Here is an 18,839-nt window from a genome sequence, read left to right as displayed (position 1 = left end):
ACATGCTCAGTGTAGTTGTATAAATGCAATGAGGGCATTGGTTTGGGTGACGATATTGTTGCTGGGTTGCTTGACCTTCCCGTGAATAGGGAAAGTTTGCAGAGAACATGTTGGTTGTATACTTCAAGTGCCTTAAAATGCTTGAGGTAGGAAGACCAGGTCTCAGAAGCTTAAAGGAGGGCAAGGAGTTTTATGCCAAATCGAAGGCCCTCATAAAATAGTACTCATTTTTGGAGCAATCATTCATGTTTTACTGGATAGGATTCCTCAGAAATCTGAGCATATACTTCCTTCCTATAGTTCTTTCAACAATTAATTTTCCTCACGACAGTTTCTGAAAGGTTATTTTACATCAGCTAATGATTACACCCTGGTCACACAGGCCCTGGACTCAGTTCAGTATAACCTCTTGTAACCCTTTGCTCTTTTCAGCCATTCGTATGTGATTTCCACTGGTCTAAGCCAATCTCTTTGCTCACCAGAACATCTGCTGCCATTTCTGCCCTTTGGAAAATAAACTTAAAATGTTCCGGCATTTTCTAAACAAAAGAAATAAGTCTAGCTATGCTCGTTCAGTTCATATCATCTAATGGTCCAGATTTCTGTTTGAAAGAACAAACTGAGTGTGCTTCCACCAATCATTATTCCTTAATATGCAGGTGCCACTGATGAGCTAACTCTCTGCAATATGCTTCGATTCTATTTGTGCCAACTTCCCTCAGTAAATTACAGCTTTACCAAGAGCTTCGTGAGTTTGGAACTCAGCAACCTTGATTCTCAGCGTCGACATCTTCTTCAATTAATGAGACAAATGCTTGACCGTCATCAATTCATCATTTAGAACCTTCGCCAAACCATTTTAAAATTCCTTGGGGGCGATTTTGGCTGATTCATAAGAAACAGTTTAATGCCTGCTGTCATTAATCGCTGCCATTTTTTAAAAATAAAAAGATATAATTGCTTGTTCGGTTTCTGTTCAAAGCGGCTGTTTTGTTTTATGTTTCCCTATACGCATGGTCAACCAATGAGCATATAAAACTATGTAGAAAGAGAAATCTCAAAAAACTTATTTTATACATTTCGGATCAACATTGATTGCAAAGACTTTATCTCAAAGAGACGACAATGTAATAAGCAGTATATGAAAATAATGTGGAAAAAGACAAACTGCTGGAGGAGCTCAAGTAGCATAAGAGGGGGAGGGAATGTTAACCTTACGCATTGAAACCCTGCATCAGGGCTGAGTGGGGTGAAAAGCCAGTCAGTATAAAGAAGAGACAGGGATGCATGAGACAGGGTCCAGTAGGTGATTATATATGCCTACCTTAATGAAGGGCTCAAGCCCGAAACGTTGGTTATGAGTCTTTTTCTTTGTTATATAAACTATTCGACTTTCTGAGTTTCTCCAGCATGGTGTTTTTACTTCAACCACAGTGTATGCACTCTTTCGTGTTTTACTCCAGTGGGTGATTGGTGACTCAAGGACGGGTGATGTTAGTCAGATGCAGCCAGAAAGGGGAAAAGGGTAGAGGACGGTGGAATTGAGAGATAAAGGCAGGAGGGGATAAATGGAAATAGGCAAAGAAAATAGGGGGGAGGGGAGAGGAGGGAGAGGTGGAGGGGAGAGGGTGAGGGGGAAGGGGAGAGGGTGGACTACAGTGGGGGAGAGAAGGGGAGGGGTTGGGGAGAAGGGGAGAGGGTTGGGGAAGAAGGGGAGGGGAAGGGGAGAAAGGGAAGGGGAGGAGGGCAGGTTAATGAGAGAAGGGGAGAAAGGAAGGGCAGGAGGGGGTTACTGGGAGAAGGGGAGGGGAGGGGGGAAGGGGGAGAAAGGGAGGGGAGGAGGGGGTTAAGGGGTGAAGGGGAGGGGGGGAAAGTGGAGAAAGTGAGGGGGAAGAAGGGGAGGCAAATGCAAATAAAAATAGAAGGCCAGGATGTGGATCAGAAGAATGAGAGGGAAAAGTTTCCTCAAGTGAGAAAATTGAAATGTTCCATGCAGGCAGAACAAGAGATGGTCACCTCACCCATTGGTAGGAAAGCGGTGAGGTGGTCTTTCATTTTCACTGCTGGAACAAAACAGATCTTCTGCCTGTTTTACCTGGACCTAACACCTTCCAAAGGGGAAACTAAATTAAGGCAGCAGATACCTTAGCCAGCCATTAAAGGTATAAATTCCAACTACCCACCCCTCTACCCACATGCCCCCAACCCTCCCACAGCGTGTTCAGTATACTCAGCATATATAGTAACAAACAAAAGTCCCAAAGCTGACTTCTGAATGCTTCGTATTTGTTGATTAAGAATACAATAACTGAGAGACAATAAACACTTTAATTTTCCTTGCTGTGCCCAATCATATAAATGTACTCTGAATGGAATGAATATTTTAGCTGGATAATTACAAATAATAAATTATTGTGTTGGTAAAATAACCAAAATAACTCTTTAAAACATTCTTTTAATTTAGTAAAATATTCAAGAAAACTTCAGTGATAGGACAGAAATAATTTTGAATACCATTTTGAACTGGAAAGATATATTACAAGTATAAACATATCTTTCTGTGTCCATTCATCACAACTGCAAAACAAAATGTCTTTAAAACCTTACCCGCAACGTAGAAAGTGATTTGCTGGCATCCTTTTGCAATTGCTGCTGACGGTCCCCCTGGTAAAATGGTTACTCTCCACACTGCAATGCCAAGAACATCGGCAACGGTGCTGCGGAATTCATATCTGGAAAGAGAAAAGCATTTCAACTTAATCTGTTCAAACTCTGATTTGTGGCATTGGTAAATCTTGATAATTAAATGCCAAATCATTAGGAACTTTAAGCGGTGGGCTTACAGCTTCGAGGGACTGAGGTGAGATTGTCCCGAAACATTACTACCGACCAGAAAGGTGGCATTCATCAAGTCTGTCCACATTTAAACTGCATCCAAATTTGGGTTTGGCCAAGGTAGTAAAGTAGGACCCCAAAGATAAACAGTGGTAGATTGCATTGGATATTTTTTAAGGCACATTAAGACAATTACAAAAATAATTAATATTAAACATTGAAGAGCACAGCACAGAGATAGTCCTCTTTTTCCACAAAGTGTGTGCCGAACATGATGCCCAAATTAAACTAAAATCTGCTGCTTGCACATGATAGGTACCCCTCTAATCTCTACATATTCATGTGTCTACCGAGAAGCCTCAAACATTATTGTCATATCTGTTTCCATCACTACTCCTGGCAGCCCACTCCTGTGTAAAAAATAATTGTTCCACTGATCTCCTTTAAACTTTAACCGCTTCACTTTAAATGGTCATCCTCTAATATGTGACTTTTTTTTCTCCTTGGAGAAAAGATTCGGACTATAGATTATCTAATTAATAGGAAGTTTAAAATTCATTTCTTCAAAACAAATGGAGAAAATGTCAGATCCAGTGTCCTCAAGAGCAAGGAAATTGTCTCGCGAGTGCATAGAATGCAATTTAAAAAAATCAGTAAATGTTGGTCCCTGACCAAGCCAAGAACCTTGCAAGGGAGAAAGAACTGAAGGTGGGAAGAGAATTTATAGATCAGATGGAGGAGTGGAGCAGATTATAGGTAGGACTAGAAGGCAACAGACCTAATGGAGATAAATGGGATGAAGGAAGAAAGGTAAAATGGCTGGAGTAAAAACACAATACTGGAGAAACTCAGCAGGTTCAACAGTATACTTTATATAGCAAAGGTAAAAAATACATAAACAATGTGCCCTTCATCGAGGTATGAGCAAAATGCTGAACGGAATGGTGGGGGGAGCGGGGCAAGGAGAAGGAGTACAGTCCCATCTTCAAAACGTAATGGGTGGATAAGGGAGGGAGGGCACACCAGCAAATGAGGGAAGGGGGGACGGCTCTCTGAATGGAGAGGGAATGGGGTGGAGAACTGGGGAAGAGAGGGAGAATGGGGAATAGGCTAGCAGAAACCAGAGAAGTCAATATTAATGCCATCGGCTGGAGAGCACCCAAGAGAGAAAATTAGGTGTTGCTCTTTCAATTTACAGGAGTCTAGGAGAGGTCCGTGGCAAGTGAGGTCTGGAGTTGTTGCAGTGATAAAGCGACTTGTCGCTGATATCTTCGCATTGAGGTACAAACATCATGAAATAAAGGACCAGTCTCTTTGCTGCATGGTTCTCAGCTACTGAGAATCAATAATAACAGAGGCAAGGATAGAGGGTTATTGGTTGACTGGTAGGGAGGAGTCATGAGAGAGTGTTCCACGTTTTTTGGGAGATAGGTGGAAGTCAGCATGCAAAACCATTGGGGGCAGGATGGGATGCTTAAAAAGATAAATGAAGTTAAATAAATAATTTCAGGAGATAATTAGGTAACCTTTATTGTCATTGCATAAGTACAACAAAATTGAGCGCACATGCTGACAGTGAACAAATACATCAAACAATAAAATATAAAAACATCACAATAAAACAATACAACTTTTGAGTGGACTTCTGTGAGTAGGTCCATCCCAGTACTAGCCTGGTACCTACTCAGAGAAGTCCACTAGAAGACATGAGGAAAGCAGGCTTAACTCGCTGTGTGAATGAATCGTTGCCCACACTTCTAGCGATAAAGCGGCACTCATACAAAAACAAAAATTGCGAGCCATATCAGGCCATGATTTTTATTTATAGCCTGTTAAAGGAATTAATTAATATATATATGAAGAATTGAAGGCTCTGGCGCATGGGCAAGGAAGCTGATATTTATAATCACAAGCAGTTAACATTTGTTTCTTCATCTGCCTTGGGCAACACCACTTGTGAAGTTGGGGCAGACCATGTTTCTGCTAGGCCATAAAATCTAAACAAAAAAATGAACCAAGCATGCTGTAGAGCAGTGAGGAAAATGTAGAGAAAATAAAAATGGCATAAAAATTTCAAATATGTAACAAGAAAGGAAGTAAGGAAGACAATGATTTTTTCTATTGAGGTAAGATTAAAAAAAAGTAGAGGACATGGGTAAGGGTGAAAGGGGAAAAGTTTAAAGGGAATATTAGGGGGAATGTGGAACGAGCTGCCAGCTGAAGTGAATGTAGGTTCAATTTTGACATTTAAGAAAAATTTGGACAGGTACATGGGCTATAGATCAGGTCCAGGTCAATGGGACAAGGCAGAAAAATAGTTTGGCACAAACCAGAAGAGTCTGTCTCTGTGCTGTATTGTTCTATGATTTTATGGTTCTCAGTAAGGTTAGAAAAACAGAGTTGGAAAAGAATGATTGAAACAGAATGGGTCCAATGTCCCACAAAACATTTATCAGGGAACAGTTGACATACTGTCAATACTTGTGTTAAACCAGTGATACATTCATCTTGCTTAACTTGCCAAACTTGCTTAACGTAAGAGCCACATACAATGAACTTCAGATGTTTATTTATTTATTTTGACATACAGCACAGTAACAGGCCCTTTTGGCCCACGAGCTCGTGCCACCCAATTACACCCAATTAACCTATAACTCCTGGTACATTTTTTTGAATGGGAGGAAATCAAAGCCCCCGGGGAAAACACACGCACACATGGGGAGAATGTATAAACTCCTTTCAGACAGTGCGGGATTTGAACCCCACTTCCCAAGTGCTGGCGTTGTAAGAGCGAAGTGCTAACCGCTATGCTAACTATGACCCCTTTGAGAGCCCCAAGACAAGAAAAAATATTACATACATGTTATTACTCTTACATGCACATTTTGTGACAAAAGTTTTATATAAATATTAATAAATGCATGAACATAATAATATTTATTCATGCATATAGTTTTTAAACTGCTAATTTGTAATAATTTCATAATCAAAAATTACACATACCACATACACTTGTGTAATAGTCAAATTTTTAAGTAAAATTTAGGGGGTTGACTATTACATACAGACTACGTTTGACCGCAGTAAGTATATGTGTCAGTCAGAGTGTCGGGAGCTTGGATGGGTATGCGGTATACATACCAAATATTTTCAATTGCAAGCCACGCCCACTAAAATGACCATTGTGAGCACCGGCTCATACGATTTCTGTCTCAACCAACATATTTACATGAACTACTCATTATACGTCAAAGAAATGTATGCGGCTTGCAAGCCACGATTTGGGCTCCGCTGCTCTAAAGTATAGTCAAGTTTGCCAAAAAAAATATGTGAACTTGGAGTTATTTATTTTTGAATGTATCGTTAAGGCATTTTTTCCCTGCGCTGCATTAAAGCACAACCTGTACGATTTCAGATGGAAACCATCTGTGGAGTTGTTGTTGCATTCCCACATTGGCTGAGAGGAAATGGGATAAATCCTTAAAGCACCCTCACTACGACAGCCACTGTACAGTCACAGGACGGCTGTCATGGGGGATGGAGACAAATTAGGAGGGAAACGGCAATCTGTTTTGCAATATCAATCTCTTGGTATTTCCTGTTGAAATGAAGAATATATTTGGCCAACAGTTTTATTTGCAGCAGTCCCTCAGCAGCTTGAGCCAATGTCAGGAAACTGTACTGGTATCTTGTGTACAATGCCCTTTTCAGAAACATTTTTGAATTTTTGAATATCTTATCAGTATGTGCAATGTGCAGGTTTCACATAATATGTCTGTTTCCTTGACAATATCAGATATTGAGTGTGGTGCCTTCTGAATGAATAGAAAATGTTCATAGAATTAAGTTGTACCGAGTTCACTCTGTAATTAAAATAACAGGCATCTTAATATTATTTACAAAGGAAGTCATCAATTGTGATAAAATTATTCCCAGTAGATTATTTTCATCCTGCAAGTGGGTTTCATCAAAATGGAGTTGATCTACAATGGTGTGCCTGAAGTTGGGAAAATTGCTAATTCAACATTCACAGACATAACTGTGCCATTCCAGTTGTTGGAACTGAACGAGACCCTGAATCAATAATAAACCTGGGTGGAAAAGGTATGATGAGGGGGAGACATGATTGAGGTATATAAGATTATTAAGGGGTTAGACAGGATAAATTCGGATTACATGTTCCCAATGTTGGGAGAGACTAGGACTAGAGGGCATAGTTTAAGAATATGGGGAAGGCCCTTTAGAACAGAGATGAGGAGAATTTTTTTTTACCCAGAGAAGTGTGGATTTGTGGAATGCTTTGCTGAAGAGGGTGGTGGGGGGCAGATTCGTTGCATATGTTCAAAAGGGAGTTAGATAAGGCTCTTGTGGGCAGGGTAGTTAAGGGTTATGGGGATAAGGCAGGGAATGGATAATGAACGAGAATGATCAGCCATCATCTGAAGAATGGCAGTGCTGGCTCGACGGGCCAATTGGCCTACTCCAGCACCTACTGTCTATTGTCTGTTAGGGCCCAGACTTTTCGTATTAGCTCCAGATAAACTCAAAAGATAACAGACTAATTGTTAGGGTGATTTTAACTGGCCGAGCTTATGGGAAGCTTTCTTAATATAGTTGATGCAGTTTGAACTCAATATAAAATCCAACTTGAGAACCTGGTAGGTTTCTAAATATCCACCTTATATTTTGGCCAGATTCTCCAAGCTCCAAATTCTATTTTCAACCATTGCCTACATCCAGGTCTTCCACATGCCTCACTCTTCCATTACCTCTGACCTCTGTCCTACTGCTCCTTCCCCTCATCATTTTCAACTGAAAATTCCGATCCTTGTGTTCGATTTTTGTCATAATCGTATCACCCACCCCCCCCCCCCCCCACCCATCTCCATAACCTGTTTCAGCCCTATAGGCGACATTATAAGTTCCTCTAACTACAGGGCCTCTTGGTTATTCCTATCTCTTCAGGATTAGCAGGTGTGATTCAATTATCAGTTATTTATTGTAATTCCTTTCTCAAAACGATTCCAACTCCTTTCCCTCCCTTAAGAGCCTATTGCCTTTTATTTGACTAAGTTTTTGGTCACGCTTTACATTAATTCATTCTCTGTTTCTTAACTAATTCCAACTCTGCCAAACACAAGAGATGCTTCTCCAAGGAGAAGATGCTCTGTGAATGCACGCTGATACTTTCAGAACTGGTGAAGGAATACCATATTTAATTGTGTTGATGTAACCGTTTCATTAAAAGCAAAATGAAGCAAACAAATGGGAACAGTGGCGAAAGCAATGACCTCAAAATTAATCATCCCATTTCCTGATGTAAATTGCAATTGATTCTAGGAATCAGGCCACACTCACAGCTCAGTTAAGTGGCATTACCTCATTTTTAATATCATTTTTATTTTTTATGAAACAGGAACAGAAATTTTGAGCATGGAATGTGATATTTTAAGATCATGTTGTATGTGTAGAAAACAGAAGTACCATCAAAATAGTTAGAATAACGGAATCAAAGCAGTTCCAGAGATTTTCAAATTAACAGCTGGTTCCTCATTTCTAAATAACCGTTCTCATTCACTCCCTTTTGAACATATGCAGCGAATCTGCCCCCCACCACCCTCTGCAGCAAAGCATTCCACAGATCCACACTTCTGAGTAAAAAAAATGTCTCCTCATCTCTGTTCTAAAGGGCCTTCCCTATATTCTTAAACTATGCCCTCTTGTCCTAGTCTCTCCCAACACTGAGATTGTTTGAGGAATATATGAGGCCGGTGCTCCTTGATTTCATGTGACTATCAGATGGTCATCTGCTGGGCTTAAGAGACTTCAATTATGTCAGGAGGTCCACAAACATGGATTTACAGGGAGCGGGAACAAAACTGGCACATTAGTGTGGATTCTCCTTGAATGTCCCCAATCCAATATCACAATTGACACAATTTCGAAATGATCACCAACTCAATTCATTCCAGGTTATTTCAATTTTGGATTCCATGACACTTAACTATCAAATAGACCCTTGAGAATATTTTTAAAAATCCTTTACCTGCACAGTTATTTAGGAAAAGGAATCATCTGTGTGAAATAATTAAACAATGATGAACAGCGTAGTGGAATTTGTACATTCTCATCATGTGTGTATAGGTTTTTCCGGGGGCTCCAGTTTCCTCCCACCCTTCATAACATACTGAGGTGGTAGGTAAATTAGGTGTAATTGGGCAGCATGGACTCGTGGGATGAAATAGCCTGTTACCATGCTGTATGTCTAAATAAACTTTAACAACTAGTGTTTCTATCACTTTAATTTGTATTATCCTGATTAAGTACTTACACTTGGAAATATTAACTGCACTTTTCTCTCCCTGCAGTTGCTGACTGGTCTACTGAGTATTTTATCTTCATGTAAAGGCAGAGTTGGTGTCAGAGCAGGTCTAATCGGGGAGGGGGAGGCATAAGGGTGTAGAGCTCGTCGAAAGAACCAAAGACTTGTTGATCCAAACCAAGGCTTTTATTAGCAAAAGACAGGAGCTCTTTACAGGTGGCCGACCAGTCCGGAATGATCCGACCTGGCTAGGGCACAAACCTTTAAGGCCCAGACAATAGGCGTGGCTTAGCTCTCAGCCAATCGCTGTAAGCACAGTCTAGATACAGTAACTATATACTCTATGTACATTGGTGATAGATCTGTACTATCACAAAGGGTAACCGCGTTGGGGGGCACAAACTGACGTTCGAACACTCACTCACCGGGGTGGAGGGGGGAAGTGAGTGCCATACCTCCCATGAACCTCCGTCAACCACTGACACACTTCCCCCTCCCTCCGACGTAACAGGTGTGCTTATAGCGCATGGAGATGAACCCATGTGACGCTAGTGCTGCGGTGGGGGGGCACATTAACTCACTTTAAGGGGCACATAGCCCACAAATCCCGCTGCCCCCCCCCCCCATGACACCGAGCCTGTGCAAAGGGACATTTTGGTGCACAATAAGAGGCCACCATATCACTAAAGACAGCGAGTTGTATTTTAGGCACTGAAAGTGGTTCACCTCCATAAACAGAAGAGAAAGTATGTGGTGCAAGGCTCCAGTAACTCAATTAGATGTTTCCAGGTGCTCTCTCCACAGCAAGTGAACTATAATCTTTGTGTTTTTCTCTCTTATTATCATTATCTAAAAATATATTCTTTCTTCAATTTAAAATAGACCATGAATACTTAATAATAAATTTGATATTTATTTTTTTAATTTAGAGATAACAACAATGGTAACAGTCCCTTCAAGCCCACAGCTAGTGGTGCCCAATTACACCTCATTAACCTGCTAACCCATTTGACTTTGGAACATGGGAGGAAACCGGGGCACCTTGAGTAAACCCATGCGGTCCCAGAGAGAACATACAAACTCCATACAGACAGCAGTGGATTTCAACCCGGGTCGCTGGCAAGGCAATAGCATGGCGCTAACTACTAATTAACAGTGATCCCAAAAAAAGATAAACACATTTAAGAGGGAAATAAACAACTGTCTCTTGTCTAATGAATACTCAATATCTTTTTAAAATGCTTGTGGCAATCACATAAACACGAATTAAACTGGGAAAAGTGCTGAAAGGTTTATGGATTTATCCTCAGAATTCCTTTTATTTTCATGAAAACAAATCCAGTGAACCACAGATCAATTAGCTGAAAATCAGCAAAAGAATAATGGATTCCTTGTGGCAAGACAACAGGAAAAGAGACCCGCCCGCTGAAAATATGATGGCCAACAACAATATGAAAAGGAAACGTTCTACAGAACCAGGAAAAAATATATAGATAAAGGTGAGGTCACACACATTATACAGTGTAGTTTCTCTAAAGGTCTTTGTTGAGGTACTCTGCAGAAGACTCTCAATGAAAGTTTATTGACCTGCCACTTTGGCTCTGTTTTTCTCTTTTCACAGATGCCTCTGTCCTTCCAACAATTTCCATATTCCTTAACTTACAGCTCAAATAAACCAGCAAACAAGAAAAAGAGGAGTGACATCAGTGGTATTCAGCACAACTTTGTCACCATTATCAGAACTGATTTATGCTCAGGCAATCAAGAGGATTGTTTGAAAATTTGTAGATGATGATCAATTGACGTGAAAAGGAATAGGTCCACAAAGGAAGGATTACATCAAAAATTACAGCATTAACCGATTCTCGGAATGGACACACAATTGGTAAATAATTGTGGGATGGGACATTTTGAAAGGAACAAGGAGCATTTTTTTTTAGAAAGAGGTCCAAAAAGATTATCACAGTGACGAGACCCAGGGAAAATGAGAACATGAAGGAGAATGCTTGGAATCTAAAGGGTGGTGGGATGAAAAGTGAGTTCAAGGGGTCGTCTCTTATGGAATGAGCAGCAGGTTGAAGTGCTACAAATGTAATGAATGCAATTGTAGGTCTTGTCAATTACAATGGAAAGGAAAGATACATCAGAAGCAGTGAGGTACAAGGTGGCACCATCATGAGAATGAAAAACCAGAATATAATGGGCCCCTTGCAGAAATCCAGGTAGGAGAGAGGAAATACAATGAAGGCAATCATTGGAAAACCTGAGCTTATGGTGACTATGCCTGCCTAGCCTGTGAAAGAGATAGGAAAGTCAGGGAAATAAAGTTTATTGCTTAAGGAGTGGAAAGGTCAAGATCAAGGGGACATGACAATAAAATAAAGAGCCGATCATTTAAAACTGGGGTGCGAAGAAACTTCTTCACTCAAACAACTTTGAATCTCTGGAAATCTTCGTTTCTCAGAGCAGTAGAGACCAGATCATTTGATATATTTAAGATGGAGATAGATAAATATTTGAAAGATCAGGAAATTGAGATTTATAGGGAATTAGCATGGAAGAGGAGATCAGGCCAACATTGATTTGTCTTGATTGGATTGAATGGCAGGGCAGGCTTGAGAAAGGCCAAATGTGAACTCCTGCTCCTATTTTCTTCTGTTCAGTATGATCACAATGGATGCAGATGGACCATGCAAAAGCAGTTTAAGCAGCGCCAATATTGTTATCAGTGGATCAGAAAAAGAGGCAAAGTTGGATCCCCAAACAAGGTTGAAACAGAGTGATCCTGGCATTCAGTAGCATCCACAAATGGAGCAGCAAATTATCATTCTGTGCGACACCAAGTACCAGCTTGCCACCACCCTGAAAGATTTTCGAGCATCTCATGTCATCCGACATTCCAACCTTCATCCAATTCAGTTCTTACCTGTTGAATGGAGTCACATTTGGAAAAATAAGTGATTTGATGGGATACCCATCAACAGCAATATCAGCGCAGTCCTTTATACTTTTTTTATGATCGTTATTGTGTATCACCACCGATCTACCCACAACTGGAAATTTAAAAAAAATTGGAAGATTATCACAGGGTACAAGGTTCAACCATAAATGCAAAATGAAAATAAATTCTGAAATACTGAACAGTTCAGGCAACTCAGAATTGTACTGTTTTACAGATACTGATGAAGGATTTTTCATTTTTTATGTTTGCATTTGCACCAATGCTTAAGATGGCTTAGGAATTTTCAAATGGAATTTAGGTCCTTCCACTTTCTTTATAGCTAGATTAATAATAATCTCACTTGTAAATATGTAATACATGTCTGAAAATGAAACAAAAATCTTTAAAAGTTGAAAATTTTTTAATAATAAATAATAAAGAAATCAAAAAATTTGTGGCATTTTAAATGTTTTTTTTAGAAAGGAGGAAGGTTAACAATGGTGTTTCCCAGGGCTGTTCTATGATGGTCTTTACTTAAAGGGCACCATTACAAACCTTGAATAGTTTAAATTTAAAAGGAAGCAAACAGAGTTAGATGAAGTGATGGTACTGGCAGGCTCATGCCAGATTAAATTCACTGCAATGAGTAAGATTATACATTTTAGCAGAAGGAATAAGGAGAAGCAAGCAAGCTGTATAGTGCCATTTGTATTGGTTCCAGTGATCTCCTTGTGTTTCTATGCAAATTGCTGGAGGCAACAGTGGGTAACAAGAAAGTGATCTTTCAACCATTGGAAACTATATCCACAGGAAAGGATCTTTGACAATAAGCAAAAAAAAACTGAAAAGGCAGGAGGAGAAATTTTCTGTTAAGTATGTGAGTGATAATAATTTGGAATACGTGGTTTGATAAGGGTATAAATATAGATTTGACAGCAGCAAATCAGATTTGCATGAATTCCTGAAAGACAAAAGATTCAGATCTCCAGGGAAAGAAAGAACAATGTGCATCCATGGACTAAACTTGTGCAGACAAGAGAGCAAACTGATTCCATCTTTATTATTCCAGTTAGACTACTAATCCTGAATGAAATAAATTATGTAATAATTACAGCTATGCTTCTAATTTACATATGATATGTGATATGAATGTAATATGATTCAATTTATGCTATTAGTGTACCTTGTGTAAATGGATTTTGTTAAACTCAAAAAATTTTAAAAGACTACTAATTACCTTCTATATATTCACAGTCTTTTAGTCTCTGCTCAAATCTGTACTTCTCCAAATGTCTTCATTTACAACCATTCAAAAGTACTTTGTCATTCCACGTGCCATACAGTTATTAAAGTCAAATTAACTCTTCTCAATGGATGCTGCCTGATCTGCTGTGTATTTCCAACACACAATGCAGGTAGTGTGTGTGTGTGTGTGTGTGTGTGTGTGTGTGTGTGTGTGTGTGTGTGTGTGTGTGTGTGTGTGTGTGTGTGTGTGTGTGTGTGTGTGTGTGTGTGTGTGTGTGTGTGTGTGTGTGTGTGTGTGTGTGTGTGTGTGTGTGTGTGTAAAAACTATACTGCATTTACACAGAACAGACTTCACTTGCATGAATATATAAACCTTAAAGCATTTTACTATATTCTGTCACATTTTTTGAAAACATTTAACCATCACTGCATCTGCAGGTTCCTCCCTCTCCACAGAGTCACCTGAAAGACAAACAATAACATTATACATGGCCATAATGGGGACTGAAGGATTGGTTGCAACTTGGATTGGTCATAAGTCAAATTTGCTTCACCACGCATGCCTGAGGTCATGCAACATTCAACAAATGAACTTTTAATGGGGACCTCGGTCTGCCGCGGGGAACGGGAAGCGGGAGCCACTGTATACAGTACTTTTAATACAAAATATGTACTTGTACCTTAGTTTTAATAAAGATTTTTTGAAAATTTTGGTCATATATGTGGGTGGATGTAACTCGTGTAGGTTGAAAGTTGAGGACTACCTGTAAATAATTAACTACCCCCACTCCACTCCAAGTTTACAGTTAATCCCTCTAACCAGGGTGATTCTTACTAAGCAGGGATAAGGAGACACTTTAATGGAATCACTCCAACAGCAAGCAGCATCAACCAGCTCTTCATCCAGGGCGTCACCATTGCTGTTTCACACAACTTTATTCAAACAGCTACCACGAGCAAAGCACAACCAAGGCTCTCTGCTGGCTGAATATTTGCCCCCATCACTAAAGGTTTATGTGTTACTTTTACAATTGTCAACTTACATATTTTTAACCTTATTCTTATATATTTTATTTTTTAAATTATTTTCATTGATTTGTTGCTGGTTGCTTGAGGCTGCAGTGCTTGAACTCCAGATACCAGAGGTTTTACTGTACCTTGCAAAAAGCGCACACCACAATAAAATACTATTTGTGTGTTTAAAAGAAACATTCAAAATATATGCATTTCACATGTCAAAAATCAGATGGTCTGGTAAACATAGACCCACATAAACTCACCAGTAAAATCTCCAGTTAGTGGTACGTTGACATCAGTTTTCAAATATCTTTTTCCAAGACTTATGAGACCTTGTTTGGATTTTAAATCTCCCACCTCACAGTGCAAAGGATAGGCTAATGAGCAGCTGTATTGATAATTGTCCTGCAAATGTAAGCAAAACAATGATTTAGGTTCCCATGACGTGCATTAAACAAGACTTATTGATGACAAGTGGTTATGATAGAAAAGTGGCAAAGTTGCTGGATTCATATCCAGAAGCCTGGGCTGTTCTAGGGACAGGAGTATGAATCCCACTATAGCTGGATAGTAAATTTAAACTGCAAAATAAATAAAATTGGATTAAAAATACGGCATTACGGCACATAACCTCAGATGGCATTAGTAATGTCCAACAGATATAAAAAAATCTCCTAGTAAAATCCAATTTAGACTTTCCCCACGAGATGTGACCTATGTGACCAAATATGGTTGACTTTTAACTGAAATGGCCGAGAAAATTACTCAATTCCGGAGACAATTTGGAATGAGAAATAAATACTGATCTAACCAGTATTGTGGATATTCCACAAATGAATAAACTAAAGATAAACATCTTCCGCTTGTGTTTAGAGACTATGCAATTACATTTTATTATGAAGCACTAATAAAAATATTTCACCTACCATATACAAGAAACATTACCTGGGACACTACATATCAACCTAAAATTCAGATACATTGAAATATTGGGTTAAGTTCTGGTCACCTCATTGCAGGAAGGTTATGGATGTTATAGAGAGGCTGCAGAGCATATTTACAGGGATGCTGCCTGGATTGGGGGTGGGGGGGGGGGGCACGTGGATGGCCAGAAGCTTTTTTCCCTCAGGGCTGAAATGGCTAACATGAAGGCCCATAGCTTAAGGTGTTTGGGAGTAAGTTCAGGGTAAGTGCAAGAGGTAAGTTTTCCTACGCAAAAAGAGAGGGGTGCATGGAATGTACTTCTGGCAATGGTGGTGGCTGCAGGTACAATAGCATCTTTTAAGAGATGATTAGATAGGTGCATGGAACTGAGAAAAATGGAAGATTGTGCAATAAGGGGATTCTAAGCTGTTGTTAGAGTAGGTTATTGGGTTGGCAAAACACTGTGGGCTATCTATGTGATCTATGTTTTATATCACAATCTGTAGGCCTGGACAGTGAGGTCTGAGACTCCCAAACTGGTATCACAGGTTTCTGATAGAAATTCATACGGCTCCCAGTGACTATCACTGAGTATTATATGATATGGCCTACAGACATATTACCAGTGCTCCTCTAGTGAATGAGCAAGGACCTAATCAGGTTTGAAAGGACGAGCAAGTGTCACTCACTGGCCAGGGGACAATCCTTAGGCAGAGGAGATCCATGACCTTTGATTTTGGAGATTAGAGAAGAAAGGTCCACAAAAAGACCGTGTATTTTTCAAAATAGTGTTTTTCTTCTTCTGTGCTGATACCTGAGATCCCTCAATTCCCCAATCTTTCAAATATTTACCTAATTTTTTTTTTAATTTTATTTACAGCACGGTAGAAACCTATTCCAGCCATTTAAACCAGTGCTGCTCAATTACAAGCAAATTAACCTTCATATGTATTAAAGGTGGGAGGAAACCAGAGCACTAGGGATAATCCACACAGACTCAGAGAGAACATACAAACTCCTTACAGACAGCACCAGATTCAAACCCGGAATGGTGGCATTGTAATAGCATCACACTAACCGTGCTGCTCTCCACCTACCTATCTCCCACTGAAATATGTTCAATGATCTGACTGCCTTCCACCTTTAGAGACATAGAATTCAAGAGATTTATTATTCTCCCAGAGAAAAAAATTCTAGAAACCTCAGTTTTAAGTGTTTGGCCCCTTATGTTGTAACTCCATCTCCTTCTTCATGACCTTCCCCAGCTATGAAACATCTCAACATCTACATAATTTTTAAAATCTAAATTTTAGACATACAGCATGGTTACAGACCCTTTCGACCCACAGTCCGTGTCGCCCAAATACTCCGAATTGACCTAGGCCCCCGTAAGCTTTTGAAGGGTGGAAGGAAACTGGAGCGCCTGGGGAAAACCCACGCAGACACGGGGAGAGCATACAAACTCTTTACAAACAGCTCAGGATTAAAACCCCAGTTCTGTAAAGGCATTGCACTAACCGCAACACTAACCATGCTGCTCTGGGCCCATAGGATCCAATTCTATTGAAAATTATCTAAACTTTTTAAATTCTTCCCTGCTGCCATCAGATTCTTGAATAATCAGTGAATCAAAGACACTGCCTCACTTTTCGTGCCCTCTTATTGTTATTATTACAGTACAGCTCTGAGTATCTGAAATTGGATTCTCCGAAATCCTCAAATATCCAAACATTTAAAAAATTTCAGATAAATGAGGATATCAGGAACAAATCAGAAATCCTCATTTATCCAAAATATTTTTGGAGCCGAACTGACCGGGGAACAGCGGGGACCACAGGGATGTTGGGCTCCCGGCGGCACTGGGGACCTTGGGCTCCTGGCGGCGGGAGCAGGGACCTCGGGCTCCCCAACGGGAGCGGGGACCTTGGGCTCCCTGCGGCAGGAGCGGGAACCTCAGGGTCCAGACAGCAGCGGGGCCTCAGTGGGGAGGTGTCAGTGATCGACGGTGGCCAGCATTTTTTTGGTGAGAGTTAAACATTATTTTAATGCTTAAAAAGCCTTCCCTTATTGTTTCTTGCTGTTTAAACACTGTTACAAGTGATTTGCTGTTGCTACTGGGCTGTTTTTTTTTAAAAAGTGACCAGTTCTCCGAAAAAAAAAACGGTTATCCAAAATAGGCTCGGTCCCGAGCATTTCAGATAATCGGTATTGTACTGTATTTTACTTTTTTTTATAGTGATGTCATAAGATGGTTATAATATGTATGTTTGCACGAAGATGTTGCCACAAATCACTGAATTCCATGACTTGTTCATCACAAAAAAATCTAAATCGGAATTAATTTTTAAAATTTTTTTATCATTTAGGTATACTGCTCAATAACAGGTACTTGTGACTCACAATCTCATCCCGGCCCAATATATCCACGTGGCCAATTAACCTACGAATCCCATTGCCTTTGGGGTGTGGGAGGAAACCATGGCACCTGGAGGAAACCCAGGCGACACAGCGTGAACGTACAAACTCTTTGCAGACAACGACAGATTTGCACCCGGGTCACTGTCACTGTACTAACTATGCCACTCTTTATTAGACAACTCTCTGATCGCACAGAGAGTTTTTATTTTTAATTAAACTATAATTTACTTCTCACAAGCACACTGGTGCAATTAAATAATCCACAAGTGAACATTGTGGAGAAATTTTTGAAAAAAACAATGAATCGTTATTTTACTGTTATTTAATTACTTGCTTTGTTGTCAGCTGCTACAAGGTGAAATCTATTATCCATTGTCCTTTGAATACAGGCAGAGATTGTCAATGACTTTCTTTGGTTTCCTGCTGCACAAATCTTTCCAAAACAAAACTACATAAAACTCTCATTGTATAATTTTCCATTGAAAAACAGGAAAATCCTCCTCTCGTTCAATCACAAAAACAACCCAGCAGGTCAGGCATCACTTGTGGTGGAAAAGGGCGTCTCTTTGCCTTCACAAATGCTGCTTGGCCCGCCGAGTTCCTCCAGAAGTTTGTTTCTATACTCTAGCTTACAGATTCAGCAGTCTCTTGGAGTCCAACATGTTCTGTTTCAAAGCTCAGAAAAGAATAATTCTTAACTCAGAAAAGTGAATTGTAGAAATAATAGTTTTTGATAATTATTCGTTGACATTGCAAAAGTTCACAGAGCTGATGCAGTGCACTGCTGTGGGAGACATACACAACAGGGTACTTAATATGTGAATCTTTTCCAGCTATAGTCTGTTATCTGTAGGAAGCATTTGATCCAAATCCAGGCACTGATCAAACAGCAGATATGGAATTTTGTAATTGAGATTTCAGATTCATTGGACAGTTCCACATCAGATAAGAATTTGTCAGAATACTGCTGAGTTAAACCAGACACAATTCTTCTTTTCTTTGGCTTGGCTTCGCGGACGAAGATTTATGGAGGGGGTAAAAAGTCCACGTCAGCTGCAGGCTCGTTTGTGGCTGACCAGTCCGATGCGGGACAGGCAGACACGATTGCAGCGGTTGCAAGGGAAAATTGGTTGGTTG

General features: G+C 39.9%; 1 protein-coding gene across 3 annotated transcripts in view; it reads right to left on the bottom strand.

Annotated features, from left to right (window-relative positions):
• Positions 1 to 18,839, bottom strand: part of cusr (Copper-only SOD repeat protein) — an 86,708-nt gene that overhangs the window by 17,609 nt on the left and 50,260 nt on the right. For all 3 annotated transcript variants that reach the window (XM_069900091.1, XM_069900092.1, XM_069900090.1), the window contains exons 6-8: positions 14,624 to 14,765; positions 12,084 to 12,210; positions 2,608 to 2,732 (exon numbers count right to left, since the gene is read on the bottom strand). In XM_069900091.1, coding sequence (XP_069756192.1) covers positions 2,608 to 2,732; positions 12,084 to 12,210; positions 14,624 to 14,765 — 394 coding nt within the window. The remainder of the gene's footprint in view (positions 1 to 2,607; positions 2,733 to 12,083; positions 12,211 to 14,623; positions 14,766 to 18,839) is intronic.

The sequence above is a fragment of the Narcine bancroftii genome, chromosome 10 (genome assembly GCF_036971445.1).
Source record: "Narcine bancroftii isolate sNarBan1 chromosome 10, sNarBan1.hap1, whole genome shotgun sequence".
In the NCBI taxonomy this organism is placed as follows: Eukaryota; Metazoa; Chordata; class Chondrichthyes; order Torpediniformes; family Narcinidae; genus Narcine; species Narcine bancroftii.
The sequence above is the reverse complement of the archived record's forward strand: the minus strand, read 5'-3'. Positions and strand labels throughout refer to the sequence as shown.